At 38.8% G+C, this 17,987-nt stretch overlaps 1 protein-coding gene across 2 annotated transcripts in view; it reads left to right on the forward strand.

Moving 5' to 3' along the window:
• Positions 1-17,987, forward strand: part of LOC100891353 (bone morphogenetic protein 7) — a 52,953-nt gene that overhangs the window by 11,035 nt on the left and 23,931 nt on the right. For both annotated transcript variants that reach the window (XR_004064087.1, XM_030985293.1), the window contains exon 2: positions 8,807-9,622. Coding sequence is in view for 1 of the 2 variants with exons in the window: in XM_030985293.1 (XP_030841153.1) it covers positions 8,807-9,622 (816 nt within the window). In the remaining variant the exon portion in view is untranslated. The remainder of the gene's footprint in view (positions 1-8,806; positions 9,623-17,987) is intronic.

The following is a 17,987-nucleotide window of genomic DNA, read 5'->3' on the forward strand; positions in this document are numbered from 1 at the left end:
ATGGCATTAAAGTAATATAACTTAGTAAACAGTCATGTCTATAATGACGATAATAGGAAAGTGAAATGAAGTAGGAAAGAAAGAGAAAAGGAAAGAGAACAATTGGGAGAAGAGAAGAGGATAGAGTGAGAGAGATAGAGAGAGAGAGAAAGAGAGAGAGAGAGAGAGAGAAACAGGGGGGGGGGAGCTACAGTCATTATGACATATCAGTCTGACTCTTTGAAGATTGATTTCATCTTTGGGTGAGTGATCCCTTTGGACGTCAATCGTGGAAGCGGGACGGACGTTTACCCCACAACTTGTTAGAGATGCAAAATAAAATAAAACACATGTGTAGGTATAAAACTAATGAGCTTTCCAATTTGATTCATACAATGATGTTGGCCTTTAGTTTCTTGGGTTCTTTAAAAATCTCGGAATCGGTTGCTCACCCTTGATTCAGAAAATAAATTGCCAATCTTAATTCTGTACCGTTACATGCTTCAAGGTTTGGAATTAGAGCTTAAGAATACGATACTAATAAGGTATCGTGTTTGTAAAGGACTATTTTTAGAACAAAATGCACTATTCATAGCAAGCACTTCATGGACTTCCAATGGATACTATATAAAACTGGTCTCCTTTAAAACCTTACAATGTACTAGGGCTTTTGTCTGTATTAAGATCAATTTTGAGTAATTTATACGAATAACGCAATGTGAAATGGTTTTGAAGAAAGTCGAATGACATTGTCTATTGCATACAAACTATACAAACTATCATATAATTTTTATACTGTGTATATTTATCATTGATCTATCATAAGAGTATTATAAGAGTATACGGTATGAACATAAAGGTGATGGGTTTTGTTAGAATATGTTACTTGAAATAAAAAAAAAATAAAAAAAAAGAAAGAAATAGTTGGAGTAAGATAGGAAAGGGGGGGGGGGAGGGTTTTAAGGGAATATTTAATCTTATTCAGAAATACAGATGTCTCCATGCCAGTGATATGATTTTAGTTCACCGCCTTTAAAAAATAATGAATAAAATCAATATTAGAAAAGGTCTATTTCTTGACAAATACGTCTCGATCTACTACAGATAGTAGAATGGACTCGCAAGAATTGGAAGATAATTTGAGACAAGTCGTATCAAGTTTTGTGAATAACCCTGTGTTTTAAATTTGGACACATAATTACTGAGGACCTCATTTTTAAAACAAATGCACGCCGCCTTTCTTTACCCCGTTCCGGGTTTCGCTTTGGTATGTTATGTCCGATATGATGGCGTTTAGTGGAGGGGAGAAATAAAGCGAAAGTCTGAGCTAAATGTTGCCTATGTCAAACATGGCGCCGAGCTAGTACTGAGCTGTCAAACCGTACGTCTACATCATGTTTACTCTCTGCTTCAAAATCCCAATCTTTTCCACTCTAAACAGGCCAAGAAAATTATTAATACAAACGATTTTTTCCTAATTCGAAAACTTTGAAGACGTCTATTTCTTGTTGATTCGAGCAAACTTAGCCTGGCTGATACGGTGCTCGCATTTGAGTGACGTTTCGCTAACATGTGCAATGTGGGGAAAAGAAATCGCATTGATTAAAATCGTGTTCTCCAGATTAATAACAGATCCGGTCACTGGACAGCGTGCAACGTCCACGAGTACTAAGGAGAAGGTTAAGAACATCATAGTGACAACGCCTCTTGAACGTGATGAAAAGGATTGTTCTCGAAATACCCTCAAGAAAAAAGAAAAGAAAAAGAAAAAGAAAAAGACAACCGACCAACTAACTTTCCAAAAAAAAAGCACGCAACCAAGGAAGCAAGCACTCGACCAAACAACTGATCATCTAACTAACCAACCCACCAACCCAACAACCCAGCCAACCACCTACCCAAGCATTTACCCATCCAACCATCCATCCACCCACACACCCACCCTCCCAACAACCAAGCATTTACCCATCCACCCAACCAACCATTCACCCACCCAACCAACCAACCACCCACTCACACCCATCCATCCACCCACACACCCACCCTCCCAACAACCAATCATTTACCCATCCACCCATACACCCAAACAACCACCCACTCACACCAATCCATCCACCCACCCACCCACACACCCACCCTCCCAACAACCAACCATTTACCCATCCACCCATACACCCAAACAACCACCCACTCACACCAATGCATCCACCCACACACCCACACACCCACCCTCCCAACAACCAACCATTTACCCATCCACCCATACACCCAAACAACCACCCACTCACACCAATCCATCCACCCACCCACCCACCCTCCCAACAACCAACCATTTACCCATCCACCCATACACCCAAACAACCACCCACTCACACCAATCCATCCACCCACCCACCCACACACCCACCCTCCCAACAACCAACCATTTACCCATCCACCCATACACCCAAACAACCACCCACTCACACCAATCCATCCACCCACCCACCCACACACCCACCCTCCCAACAACCAACCATTTACCCATCCACCCATACACCCAAACAACCACCCACTCACACCAATCCATCCACCCACCCACCCACACACCCACCCTCCCAACAACCAACCATTTACCCATCCACCCATACACCCAAACAACCACCCACTCACACCAATGCATCCACCCACACACCCACACACCCACCCTCCCAACAACCAACCATTTACCCATCCACCCATACACCCAAACAACCACCCACTCACACCAATCCATCCACCCACCCACCCACACACCCACCCTCCCAACAACTAACCATTTACCCATCCACCCATACACCCAAACAACCACCCACTCACACCAATCCATCCACCCACACACCCACACACCCACCCTCCCAACAACCAACCATTTACCCATCCACCCATACACCCAAACAACCACCCACTCACACCAATCCATCCACCCACCCACCCACCCTCCCAACAACCAACCATTTACCCATCCACCCATACACCCAAACAACCACCCACTCACACCAATCCATCCACCCACCCACTCGCACACCCAGCCTCCCAACCATTTACCCATCCACCCAGCTAAACACTCACCCACCCACCCACACTCTCAAAAAACAACCATTTACCCATCCACTCAGCCAACCACCCACGAACCCAACCGACCAACCACCCACCCTACAAACCACACACCCACTAAACCAACCAATTAATCAAACACCCACCCACCCAACCCACCATCCAACCAACCACTAAAAAATCAACCAACTGATCATCCAGTTAACTTACCTAAAACATGACAAAATAATCAATCATAAAACTTACATAAAGGCCGACCAAACAACCGATCGACATAAACCGACACTCAAACCAATGTTTGGTTGATCGACCAAACAGTTTAACACAACCCCGAACTATTCAATCTGATATTCAATCTTGTCACGAAACTCTACCCATACCCATCTAACTATGTATTATATACAACTAAAACATATTGGTAATTGCTTTCTTTTATCTAGTTCATATTACCACAAATCTTTGAATCCTTCTATAACTGATTGAATGTCGCTACATGTTTCATAAAGACTGATCAGTACATCCATAATGCTTCCTGGTCATGCTGGTACAAAGTTAATAGTTCTGAATCATCTCCTGAGATTTAAAACAGGCTGATGATCTAATCATTCAACAGTACTCAAAGCCCAGTAAAAATGTACATGAAACCAGTGAAGTTTGGCCAAGAAGTTTAAAGGAAAAATAAGATGACCTTCCTTTAGTAATGAATATAAATATGGTTTGATGAGTTTTTATAACATCGCAACATACAGTTTAGTCGATACGACCTACATACATGTAAATACAAATGAGTGGAAATTCAACCCCAAATAAGTAGCTGGATAAGTTTTTGGAGATTTGATTCCTCTCTTATAGCTTTGTTTCCATTCCAATAGAAGTGGTCCATAAAATGACTTTCCCAAAGTGGATTCCCACTTCCATAGGATGAACATTTGAGAATACGTGTATGATTTGGTTGAAATCTCCAATAAAGTCTTGAATTGGAGAACATACTAAATAACACAAGAGCATCTGGAGTAGTGTGAAAATTCGTTCACGTTATTTATTGGATGGTGAACCGGGCAAATCCCACCTTCAGTTTTTAGTACTTCTCTTGTTAGGGTCAATTTCGCTAATGATAGCCATTAGCAAGATACGAAGATTGGAAATTGTCGCGACAGAATAGGAACATACGATAACATCAAATTAGGACTCTACCTATTCAGCGCCAACCCCAGATAAAATCTTACACCAATTGATATGCTTTTTGGGATAATAATTGATTCATTTGATCGCGCTAGTTGGAACGATTTAAAAGAGGTTGTTTATGAACTCTAGAGGTCAACCTTAGAGTTGTGGATGATACTTGTGATAGTTCTTGACACATTACGATCCAGGAGCTCAAAGGAATAGACCATTAATCGTTTTGTATCAATTAGTTTTATCTGATGTGAGATAATGGCATAGTTCACGGTTAATTGCTCGCACGATCTGCTTACCACACAACACCACTAAACCTTACCAATCACTACAGGTTTCAAGATCACTTTATCAACTATCCATATTCATATTTTAGTTTTGAATCACAACAATTGTGATTTTAAGGTCATACTTCAGCTTATTTTATTCAAATCATAAGCAATTTAATATTAAAATAGTGGAATTTCTCTTTTTGTTAATTCAATAATGGTATAATGGAGTAAATATTAAGTTGTAAGGACATGTCATCGTATACGATAAGGTTATTGCCCTGATTCAGATATTTACAACTGGCATTCTCAGCATTTTATGATGAATCATATCAAGTAGTCCTTAATAGAAAAGTCTTCATAGACTAAAAAATTGCTTTAGATTTAAGCAGCAAAAGGAAAAGGAAAGTCTATAAATAAAAATATTCTCAATAGGTTACTATTCTCTATTCAGGAGAGGCAAGATTAGAATATAAATGAGCATAGCAATAACTAAAAGACAGAACGTATTAAAACAACCAGAAGGACCTCTAGCTTGTAAGATTCTTTGAAGGGCGGCCCTCGAAGAATGAGATCAGTGTATATTTCAGAACTACAATAAAACATACTATGTTCTCGTTAACACATAACATAAACCAAAGCAAAGTTGTGTAAATACCAGTTCTCATGAAACGACGAGGATCAATTGTAAGCGGGCATAATACCTTTTACCTACAATAACGTAATACCCGAAAAAAAATGCCAGCGTAATTAAATTGCGCATGTGTGTCAAAATCAGTGTGCAGGATATGTTACCCAATACGTCATCAGCTCACATCTTCATTTAAGCACGTTGTGTACGATGCGTCATTAAATTAACGTAAGACTGCGTCAGTGATTGCGGGGGGTCTTTGGCGCATTCTGTGAGAGTAATATCGTGTAAGAGTGACTGCAAAATAAACAATGCTAATTATGACGTTAATAACTGGTGTATGGGTTAGATTCCTTCACAAGGCTGATTAGCTAGGCAGATAATAACGTAACCGAACTAACGCCTCGTGTACATGATTGAAATGTTACGTTAATTGACTCTTTCTACGAACACGCCGACAAAGTTGTTCGTTATAAATTTGTTATGACTAGATATCCCGAGAGAGACCTGGTTAGAAGAAAACGATCATTAAGATGTCATTAACCCTATAATCAGCTCACATCCTTCTCAGTCACTTTCTAAATGGGCTTGAGTGCCTCTGATCCTCTAGAAGAAAGGCGATTCGGTACCGCAAAGACAACCTCAATTTTGTTTGTCTTGGGCAGTGCGTCCATACTGATTAGTGTTACATGATTGTGGATTTCCCGTTCACGGTTTACTGATAGGCTGTTCCTTCTTCCTTTAAAATAAATAATTTAACATAAGAGTAAGGAAGATGGTCACTTTGAACTATATAGAGGAAGCTCCAACATTCTTTGCTGCATAGAGGAAACATAATTTCATCTCTATAAGCTGACTTGGTCTTGTACAAAAAGGTATATGCACGTTTCATTCGGTGAATTATTTCTCCGGATTAAGCCGTTTTCCCGAGTTTTGCGTTCACGTTTGGAATTCCGCTTTAAAGAGAAAAATAATGATGGACGTTCAAAAATCTCATCTTGATTTCATCAGTTAAGGTTTTTTCACCTTTCATATAGAAAAAAATTCGAATTAAAAAAGTTTGAAAAAGCTGTATGGATGCACTCGAGGGGGGTAAATGCTGGAGTAAATACCGGGTTTCCCTACTTATTCCGCTTGAATGTAGATGGTGGTGGGTCCAGCCGTTACAGTTGTACCAAGGCTGTGTACCAAACAATAAACCACTTTGCTAAGTAGCTCAATTCGCACTGCTAATTATCCCGTTGCGTTTATCGAAAGCTACTCTATTGCTACTCTAAAGTTTTGAGAAAGCAAGTCTCCGTCGATGCAGAGCTGCAGACTAATCACAAACACGAAGTAAACCCTCTTCAAGGACTTCTAAAGATCAACAACCTACTACATGAAAACAACACATTAAATCCTACTATTAAACACAAGCTTACAATACGTATACATGGTCATAATCAAGGATAATGTACGTATCACGTATGTCATTATATTTGCCCCGAAAATAGTTTAAAACATATTAGGATAAATCAGCCAAAATGAACTTGTTATGATCATATTATCTACTGTACGTTCGACTGATTGATTCCCCCCTTAGACTTTGACTTCCACCTCGTACGTGTTATAGAGATAGAACCACATGTTTCTAGCAGGCTTCTGTCACTTCTGTAATCTGTAAAGTGGCATATTTATATCGAAAATAGGGAATGGAATCGCAGGACCAATTTTGATGAGGATCTTGAGTGTGATTGACAACCATACTGCGAGGACAATACGTTTTGATTATGATAAATGTTGTATTAAAAAAAATAAAGGATCTTGGAGCTGTACTCGTCAATGGCAAAAATGTTCTTATCAGCATGGTGTATTTCCTTGTTTTTTATTCATACAAGATACGCAGATAAGAACGAAAAATTTGCCTTTTTAATCAAGCTTTATTCTCGACAGGCCTCCTCTTTTCGTCGCGAAGGAGACTACACACAATATTTAGGAAGTTGGATCCCGACTTTCGTATGGATGGCAGAATATTTGTAATCCCCGGCTAAGCCCTTTAATGGAGTTCAAGCCAACGAACTGCTTCCACAGATACTGTTTAAGAACCATGACCGCTAAAAGGTTTTCAGCACCAAGTTGTTTTGTGCCTTTCTTGCGCTGTACATCCACATTGAACTAAAGTCTAAATGTAGCAAAGAATCATATTAAGTGGGTGCTTTTGTCGTGCCCATTATACACTGGAAAGCTCTATTTCAACAGTGGAACAATAACAACTTATTCCCTTTAAAGCTTTCGTACAGGTAGGATGAATCTTAAGATAAGTAATACTTACTGTCACACGCAGTGGGTGTCATAGTGGTACCGAGGCGTGGTGTTGGGTTTAGTAAATCAACTGTCCGGAAAGTCTTCTTTTCATATCAGGTAAAGAAATCACTAGTTTTGGAAAAAGGAGGTAAAGAAACTTGGTCAAAATTTTCCTCGAGACTTATGCAACACCCCAGTCATAACAACGATACCTACAACTGGCCGAAGAAATATATTATATAACCTCGAATGAGTAGATTTGGAGTCGGGTGTGACAGAAGTAAAACCAGAAATGGCAGAAGGGTAGATTTCCGAAAGGGCATCAAGTTCCACTTATCTTGGAGCCCTGTCCAGAACTCCTAATAAATTGCGTTACTGGTTAATTAATTATATTTTTACAATTTTTTTCTTCAATTTTCTTTTCGGATAACTGATTTGTCTTATATAACTGAAGTTACGGGGTATTCGTACTTTTCAATAGGTGAAGGCTATTGGAATTACATTTTCGAAAGTTTTTTCTTTCTACTTGTTTGATCATATTCAATGAGATTTTCAATCTTTTCCAGGAAATGGCACAAGTGTGGTTGTTTTAAATCTCTGTGTGCATCCAAAATGGCAGCCAAGTTGGCTTGAATTTAAGTAGAATATAGGAAAGTGACCGTGACTAAAATCGAAGGGTGTTTCAAGAAACTATTCAATGTCCCATGGAAATCACATTCTTTGTACGTAATATGGCGTTGCAATGTTCGTACTTTTCAATAGGTGAAGGCTATAGGAATTACATTTTCGAAAGTTTTTGTTTCTACGTGTTTGATCATATTCAATGAAATTTTCAATCTTTTCCAGGAAATGGCACAAGTGTGGTTGTTTTAAATCTCTGTGTGCATCCAAATTGGCAGCTCTAGTTCTGTGAAATGACGTCCGTGCATTTCACGACTGAATACAGGCATTTCATGAACCTCTATTTCTCAATACTTGAACCGTGATGTACTTTTTGTAAGGCATGATTAGTTCTAGTTTAATCTAGGCCTAATTATATAAAAATTGGACAAAAATGCATTCTTTAGAAACACATAAAACTTACATATTCTATTCAAGAACTACAAAGGGAATACTCTTGACACTCGGATGAGCAGCCCAAGGTTCGATCTTTGTTTGGTGCTTACATCCTAGTACAAGTGGTTTTGATCACATTTGGCCCTCTTGACCCAGGTGCTTTAAGTGGGTACCTGGCAATGCCAGGGTTCTAATTGCAGGGCCTATGCAGGAAGAGCAGTAATAATACTTTTGTAGATATTCTGGCTATAATTTCGTAAAATTGACACATTATATAAAAACCCATCATATTACTTTGCAAAATTTATCCCATTATTTCTACCGTTTTGTCTTACAGGATCTCGATCATCAGGTCGCAGGTTGTTCGAGTTCGAAGTCAGAGGGATATTGGATCGCGAAACCATCGTATCGGCTGAGATCGTCCTTTACAAACGTCAGTCCAGACTATCAGAATGGGAACCTATGGAATCGGATGCAAAACGGGTTATAATTGAAGTCTACCATGTTTACAGATTAGAGAAGAAAGGTGATGTGAGAAGACGGAAGACCCTTGTCGATCAGAGAATAATCCATCTTTCATATTCAGGATTGTTACAATTTAACGTCACATCGGCGTTCTTAAACAAAGCACAAAATTTAAGGATTAGTAGTGACAATACCAGCGTCATGACAAGAACATTTGAAGTCAAAATCAGAGCGCAAAGCGCAAGCATTAAAAGAATGGTGCGATTTATTAAATTTCCCGCCGATAACAGGCCGGAGAAGCAACCCCTTTTGGTGTTGTATCTAAATGACAATATGATCCAGAGGCGGGACATTGGGATGCCTCTTGGACAAGAGGGTGTGGTGGCACCACGCCGGTCAAGCAGGAATAAACTAGAACCACATACACCTGTTACCGCATCAAACAGGTTAGAGACGCGGTTAGAAAACAGCATTGAGCTGGAGAGGCGGTTAGAAGTAGCTGCAGCGGTAGAGGGAAACTCAAGGACTGATAACAGTGGCGTGGGTAGGGAGCACAAGGCACTGAGGAGGAAAAGGAGGGCTGAAAATCGGGTATCATCAAGACCCGGAAGAACCAAATGCCAGCTGGAAGAGTATGAAGTCAATTTTGAAGACATTGGGTGGACCACGTGGATCGTTGCTCCGAGAAGTAAGTACAGGGCCTAGAATTCAAAATAGACCCGAATTCTCGTGTGACATCATCATTTTATTCATTTATTTATACTTTATTCCTATGTTTGTTTATCAACGTATTTATCATATATTTGTTTATTTATTCATAGTTTATTTATTTACTTGTCTGCAACACAAGCAAAATATACCCTATACCATTAAATAGCAGATAGTGAAAGTGTTGATACCTCAGGATTACCAGCTATCCTAGAAATCAGGAAAAACATCAAATCAGAGAAGGCAGGGAAATCTCACCGGCCCCACAAGCAAGTAGCCAGTTTTAACAGCGTAATCTACTGGATGTGTCTAACTATTGATCACAGATGAAGCTTCAAACTAGAAAAAAGAAGATAGGATAATGATCCTGGAATTGCGAAACTCCATCGGGGGAAGAAAAAAAAAATGGAGATTTTTTTTTCTTCATAAAACGCTGGAAACTTTGTATATACATGACATCATTTGTAGGTCCATCGTATCGGGCTGGTGGAAAGGCTGGTAAACAACAGTAGACCAAAGTAAAGACAAAGGACAGGGGGGAAAAATCACAATATTCTTAGCCGTGACCTTTCATTTTTGAAAGAGGACAGGCGAAGCAAAAATAACAGTTGGTTTGAGCACAGAAGTGCACTTGATATATTTTCGAGGCCATTTTAAAGATAATGGAAATAGAAAATGAGTCGCGCAGAACGTTCCGGTTAACCGGGATTTGGTCATCTGTTGCTATTGTCTGGTATGAATACGTTTGGACAAAGACTATACAAAATTATTACATCGCCTACATTTATAAAATTGTGCAATTTTACCATTTACTGTCATAACTTTTTTTCCGTAAAATATCCATGTCAATTGAAGAAATAATAATATAATCAAATATTCAAATTGATCTCATTTGCAATCATTAATATTTATAAATGTCATGACCCTTCGTCAGGTCCGTGGGTTCTCTTGATGAAAGCCTTAATCATACCGTGAGGGCAGTGGTACAACCACAACATTTCATATTGAGATATAAAAAACCACAAGAGGGGATATAATTATCTGATGCTTTTTTAGGCCTATAAGTTTATAAAAGAAAAGCTACCACCGTGTGTTTCGACCATTAACCTATATCTTTTGTGAAAGGATGAATATTTGTTGTGGCTTGAACATTCATAAGTGATTTATATGGGGTCAATGGCTGTTCCTGTCCACTCTGACATATTAACACTTTGTATCTGTATCATTGTAGATTAAGATACGAATTAAAATTTAATACTCGTGATAGATAGGGGGTAACTCGAATACTACCCCTGAATAAAGTCGAGTTTTAACATGATTATATCGCATTTATCCTGTATCAACTATGCGAAGGACAATGTACGATTTTGTTACTTCATCGTGATGGGCGAACATAAATGGTCATGATGATTGTCTAAGTATAAGGGCTTTGTAATCTATCCCATTTCGAATTAATTCCATATATTATGATTCTATAATGTAAGAAGTACCAAATTCAATCAACCGTTACATCAAGACAATTTAAAGAGCGCATCATTTCCCGACAACATGTAGTGGCTTGTAAAATAAATCTTCTACTTTATTCAAGTCTTTACAAAATTCTTAACTTCTACAAGATTTCCTTCATACACGTGCGAGTTTTTTAAAGCCACTTTACTCGGGAATCTAAGTCTAGATAAAAAAGTTCTCCATCGAAGTCAAATTTAATATGTTCGCGCGTTAATTTGAAGGAAGCGGAAGAAAATCTAAACATATAGAAAGAAACGTGCGCTCTTTTTGAGAAGGAGATTCCAGCAAAGTGCTGAAAGGAAAGGAAATGGAAGGTTGTCGCCTTTGGGCTTTTGTTCGTTTATGCAGTCCTTTGGTGGAAGCACAACATACCAAGCCGTGAAGGCCTTGCCGAAATAAATCTTCTCATAATATTTAGCATGATTGAGTAAGGCTCAAAATGGCCATTTAACGGCCCTCAAATCAAAACATGGATAAGGATAAGAACACTCACGATTTGCGTTGATTGCTTTAAAGATCTTTACTGTTTTTTAAGCGAAAATGTGTTTATCAAATAAACCACGCTTCAAGCAATTTTAAAGTCTTAAAGTTTGAAGACACGAAGAAGAGTGTTGATAAACCGGGCCAAACCATTGATTGACACTTCTCGTTGAACTTGGGAAGTATAAACGTCTCGTTTAGATTGAACATCTAAACAATAATCGTCACAACAATATGCACTATTCATGTTTACCACCAAACTCAGAAACTTACGTCGCTAATGATTTCTTCAAATGTAAGTAATTCTGTTTCATACCACTTTGTTTTTACCAGCACGCAAACATATTGAAAACATAACAGAAGATAATATCATCGCCGCTGCACTTAAGGGTAATGGTAGCCGTGAATAAGACACAACTATCCCATTAGATCCTGATGAAGATCAAAACACAATACTGTACATGTAGTAAGTCGCAGTGACGTTACCAGACTTTTTTAAACAGGTTAGGGGAGGGGCACAGACGGATGGTGACACCAAAGGGGTAAGGATGCGGTTTGGGCTGTTCCGTGGAAGATGCGGATGAACGGGGTGGGGTGGAGGCATTGGGGTCTTGAGCCCCTGGCTACTCCTATGGTTATCCTGACTGGATGATGTTCGCAACACATAGAGGGAATTAATAAGGGAATTAATAATTGTTTTTTCTTCCTGAAATGCTGTCACGTGAGAAAACTCCATTTCCAATATTATTCGCATCCTTTTTAATGATAGAATATTATTTCTGTGACTTGACCTGAAGATTATTGTATGGATAAATGTTTATTTACCTATTGATAAATGACCTCGGAACGCAGTTCGGTTTAATGTAATAATTGCGTTAGTATACATTAGATATCTGATGCTATTCTTATCGTGTCGGTATCTCAGTATTTAGCGGTTAAGTATGAAACCATGATCTCATTAGTGACAGTTAAATACGAACCCAATTGACTGCAGAAATCATCTGATTGATACGGAAACTCATCCCTGCTAATCTTGTGTCTAAAAACCAATTATCCTTGGTAAAATGTCGATACCATATTTGATTGGTAGGAAGCACGTACCAGCACAATCGACATTTGTGCGTTAACCGCGAAGATCAATTACGTCGATCTGATCCGCCAATTGGATGGGGCATTGTTTAAGATAAAGAAAGTTTGTCATTGTGTATAGAGAAGGGTGTATCCCGTTGATGATGCCTAAAACCACTCATTCGCTATGGGTGATAGATTCCAGTCACGAGCATGAGCCACCCCACATCACCCCAGGGCTTCTATTTTGTACCTCAGAACGACAAGATTAAATCAGACATCCACATCAATGCATGGTTGTTGTGCAGAATGCCTTTACCACGCTGGTAATTTACTTGATTTTATAACGCCATTAGTAAAGCGTAAACATCGCAATTAATCCTTAAATTGGCCATTCATCCTCCGTTGATCTTTCTAAAGAAGGAGATGATCGGAGATAGCCGTACGTTCATTGCTCTGTCTGCGTGTCACTCATTTGTTCCCCTCCCAGTAGCTACTATTCCTTATAGTGAAGTGAGTATTCTCTTTGTTTTATAATTTCAAATCTTGTACCACTTATTTAAAGAAAATAATTGTGAAATCACCAACGGACAGTTTAACAAAAGCAAAATTGGGATTAGAAAACCTCTCTCCAGGACCTCTCTATTTCAGATTTCAGATGTTCTTAACATAAAAGAAAAAAAAAAGAAGATAAAACCAATGGGAACACATAACATGCACAATGCCGATGGTAATAACAGCGTTCGTTTTTATAAATGCATTGTGATAAGGGCTGAATACTTTGAAACTAGTTGGTCCCTATCAGTGATCTATAGATAGTATTATTATAACTCCAGGTAGATGACGTAGCAAAATGCTGGTCCAAGGCAATAGTCTGATAAGTGATAACTATTTACCTGTACTTTACCTGTACTTATTCATGTTGAGGCTATAAGGAAATATCAATCGAATATAGGAAAGTAAAAAATGAAATGAAAATAGAACCATAGTGCCACTTTGTTGTTTAAATAGTCATTTATGGGTGATTCGTATATCCGTCAAATGCTTTTATAAAATCCACATAAACAGTTTGAGAATATAGATCGCTATCATTATTGGGAAAATAGAGCTATAGGGCTCAAGGGGGAATACCTTGAGAAAGTCCAAACGTGCTTCCTATTCGCTCGATTCTTGGCCGTTCTTTGGCAATAGTATATAAACATCTCTACAAATATTCCAGATTTTCTAAAATAAAACATGCCTTAGTTTTGGAATTATATCACGAACGTGTAAATAAAGGGAACACGAGTTACACATCACTATAACGACGAACAGTCATGGTATTATGTAGTCAAAGAAGTGCTGACCGAATCTTTTGATTCATTGACGGTGGATCCATGGGGGGGGGGGGGATACCACAAGGGTACCTTTCCCCGGAGAAGATTAATATGACATACCTAAAGTACACAAAATATAGATACTGTAAACAAATGTACATGAAATTGGAAATTGTTTGTGTGCTGCAGGCTCAATTTTTTGTCTAAAACTACTTTTCTCTTGTCAGGGATGTGAAAGAAAAAAAAATGTGTCAACCATTTTTTTTTTGCTTTCAAGAGAATTTGTTTTATGGACTTCCCCTTTGGAGGAGAATCTCCGCTCCGCCTCTAATCATTTCATCTTGATGGGAGTGTAGATCGGCCACCTGCTGCGATTATAGAAATATGCATTAACTCTAAATATTATCCCCAAGCTTTGGCACATTCTTGTGACTATTATCTCAATTGTAAGAGTTTCAATACACAAATAAAAAGGTCTACTACTCCATTTGCCAGGAATTATTATAAGGGGGCTCCCAACTTTTGATAATGACTGAAAGGCGAATGAAAAGGAAGAATTTTAGGGTCTTTTGTGGCGATTCAAGCGGTGAGAATAGGAGCTCAATGGGATTTGGGAATTGTAGTCGATTCGAACTACCGAGCCAGTGATTTGATTGACAATTGTGTTACTTTTTTTCTTCAACTTTCATGCGATATTCTGCTGAGATCACCGCCATGATCTAGTATATTGTTACCTCCAGACAATTGCTATTCGTAGGTAGAATAGCGGGTATTAGAAACCTTAGCAATACTGAAAAAATGACAGTTTATCGGTACCCTGATTATTGAAATGTGTAGGTGGGCGCAAGAACATTGGAGCCTTTTTAAGGAGAAGGGGTATTGGGCAAAGAGAGGGGGCGGCTTGAATGCGCCCTTCCCCCTCTTCTGTCGACCGTGCATTGGTATAAAGCTGATGAATCCCGAAGGTTTCTCTTGAATGCAGGTGCAAAGGCACACAAGGTGTCTCTTTCCTATTCATAAACCACTAATTGTGGGATTTATTTCATCTCTGTATAGAAAAAAGTCCGAATCCATAGATGAATAACAGTCATATTTGAGGCGTAATTGAGGGTCGCTTTTTATCACTCTTTCCATTATACCCCCAGCTAAGAGGAGACTGTTTACATGTTCCCTGGGTGAATTACCTATTCAAATACCCCCTTATCGAATCCTTTTTGAATACATTTGGCGTTTTGGGGACTGATTGTTGAGCACGGTAGTTGAATAGAGAACATAATATCGCCCATACAGTTGCTGCGATAAACGGGTGGGTACATTAACACGGTATATTACCGACTATTTGCGTGAACAATGGTCAGGGGCCTCCTGTGGGACCTCCAGTTAGGACACTCCAAGTATTGTGGAAGGATGTCGTGTCCTTGGTGATAAAGACACATTAAAAACACATTTAGGACGATAACAATAGAAAACCTGTCATCACCTGATCAGAGTGCTACAAATTGAGAGTATTGATGTGGATGAGGATAGAGTTATATTCAATTGTCTTCTCGTCACGCTTTCGCTACACACGATTGATGGCGCGTTGGTTCATAAAACAAACTCAGCCATAGGAAGCTTTACAAGTGCACGATAGTTAGCGGACATGTATCATCAGCTAGACTTTGATGCAGACTTCGAATATGGTGGTCCTGATTTAAGATCAGATGTGGAGACGAGCTTTCTTTCGTACCATGATCACTGCCTTCAGTACGAGTTATAGTCAGTCCACAGTGCCAGGTCTAGACCAAAACTGAATTAAATATTTCATAATTGTTATGTTTGATATCAGGCCTAGACTGAATGATATGTTCAAACAGTGTGGGAAATCAGGTTTCTGATTAGAAATATTCATTCAGTTTCCCAAGGTGCTGGAGACCCGTGACCTCTTTACAGTAGACAATGGGGAAATTGATATTTAGGGCTGTAATACTCCATCTGTATAATTTCTCTCTCATGTCTACATCCAAAGCCACCATTCATCAAAATAGTTGATAAATTCAGGCTTTTATAACCCTGCAGATTGACGTAATACAGCTTCTATTATCTGGAAAAGAAACTTGTTTACTGTTACCCCACAGGCGGACTTAACGTAACTCTATACTCCTTTCGATACATAGATAGAATGAGTTATGGGCGATGTCCTAAGATGGGTCCCAATGGCTATTTATTAGGCGTGAATTTCGTAGGATTTGGAACGGAAACACGTCACAACGCCATGTCAAGAACGCTCGCCTCGTGCCGCTGGAATACGCGATGAAGACCTCAAATAATAATGAAAAAAAAAATCACCCACACATCGTCAGATACACATAATAGAAAATCCCCACCCACCCTAGAAAAAAAGGTCTTTTACATGCCACGACTGCAGTCATTACTACTATTATTTCACGATCCAATTACCACGCTAGATGGCGTCACTCCTTCAAAATGCCCGGATGTGAGATTGTTCCTACGATCTTTCGTTTGTGTGACTACGAAAAAGGTAACACTTCCAAAGTCATGAGGAGAAAAGTGTCGTCATAACGCGTCACAACTTTCGTCATTAATTTGGCGTCAAATCTTGAAGTATCGATTAACCTCAAAGGCTACGGGTAGCTTGATAGGAGCAGCAGAAAGAAAAGAAGAAAGGAAAGAAAAAGAAAGAAAAATAGAACTAGAAAAAGTAGAAAAAGATACAAGGAGTAACAATACTTATCATTAAACGAAAAAACAAACAAACCGGTGATTCTATAAAAAAAGTCACATTTCCCAAGTATTTTAGATGAATTACCATAATCACATCACTTGAATATTGGAATATAGATATGCTAGATATTTTGTTACGTTCTCATAAGTACGTTAGCGCTTGATACATGTGATGATTAATCAATGCATCTCATATCTAACGAAGATAGCAATATTAGACGGTCATTTCAACGATGCGATGTAGAGCATCATTACTAAAGCTCAGAGTATGTTTCCTGTTATCATAAAGGTCGTCGGAACTTGCCTTACGTAAACGAGCGGGAGGGGGGGGGGGGGGGTGTTAAGTAAGTGTACACACCGTACTTGCCCTCAAGGAAGATCTAATGTGTACGACATTTCACAAAACTTGATTTATTTTGGATAAGATTGTGTCAGCAAGACTAAGGTACTTTTTGGAGTCGTAATTTGTTTCTGAGTTACCTTACCATTAGGTCGTCATAATATGGGTTATTTCTGGGGGATTCAAATAACTTCGCGTACCAATGGAAATACACCAGTACAAAGTCCATAACAACAGCTCCAGGGCAAGAGACCGTAGCCCTAAAAAAGCAGCCATTTTGCAAAGGACCAACCGTATAAATTCATTCTGTCATACGTTCTTCTCATGTATAAGCACAATGTGCTGCATCGAAATGAACTATTGCATATTGGTGTTAACATGTGAACTAACTGCTCGATAATCTAATAGATTGCGTGACACTTAGGACAACCTAATTAAACTTGAATCAGAACATGATATTTTCATACAATCAGCAATCTTGTTAATTCTGGAGCTTCATAATGCGTGTACATTATACAGGCTACTATCTTCTCTGAAAGTAAGCAACACGTTTTCCCACGAGTGTGTTCGAAATAGCAAAAACATACCTTGTAAAAGGAATCAATGTGTTTACGTCTTTCAGAGTTAATAATTTATCTTCCCAAATTTAAAACAAAATGCTTCTTTTCCTATCGAAATCTCCCCACTTTGTTGTTCGACAAGAATGGAATAAACCCTCCATGAGTTGGTTCTATCTAATTTTATATTCAACATTTACGAGCAAAAGATGGGATACCTAAATATCAAAATATATTAATTGGTTTATGTGGTGAAGAGAGAGAGAGAGAGAGAGAGAGAAAGAGAGAGAGAGAGAGAGAGAGAAAGAGAGAGAGAGAGAAATTGATATTAGTTCATTGATAATCATACTC

This window comes from Strongylocentrotus purpuratus, unplaced genomic scaffold, assembly GCF_000002235.5.
Source record: "Strongylocentrotus purpuratus isolate Spur 01 unplaced genomic scaffold, Spur_5.0 spur5_scaffold_15, whole genome shotgun sequence".
In the NCBI taxonomy this organism is placed as follows: Eukaryota; Metazoa; Echinodermata; class Echinoidea; order Camarodonta; family Strongylocentrotidae; genus Strongylocentrotus; species Strongylocentrotus purpuratus.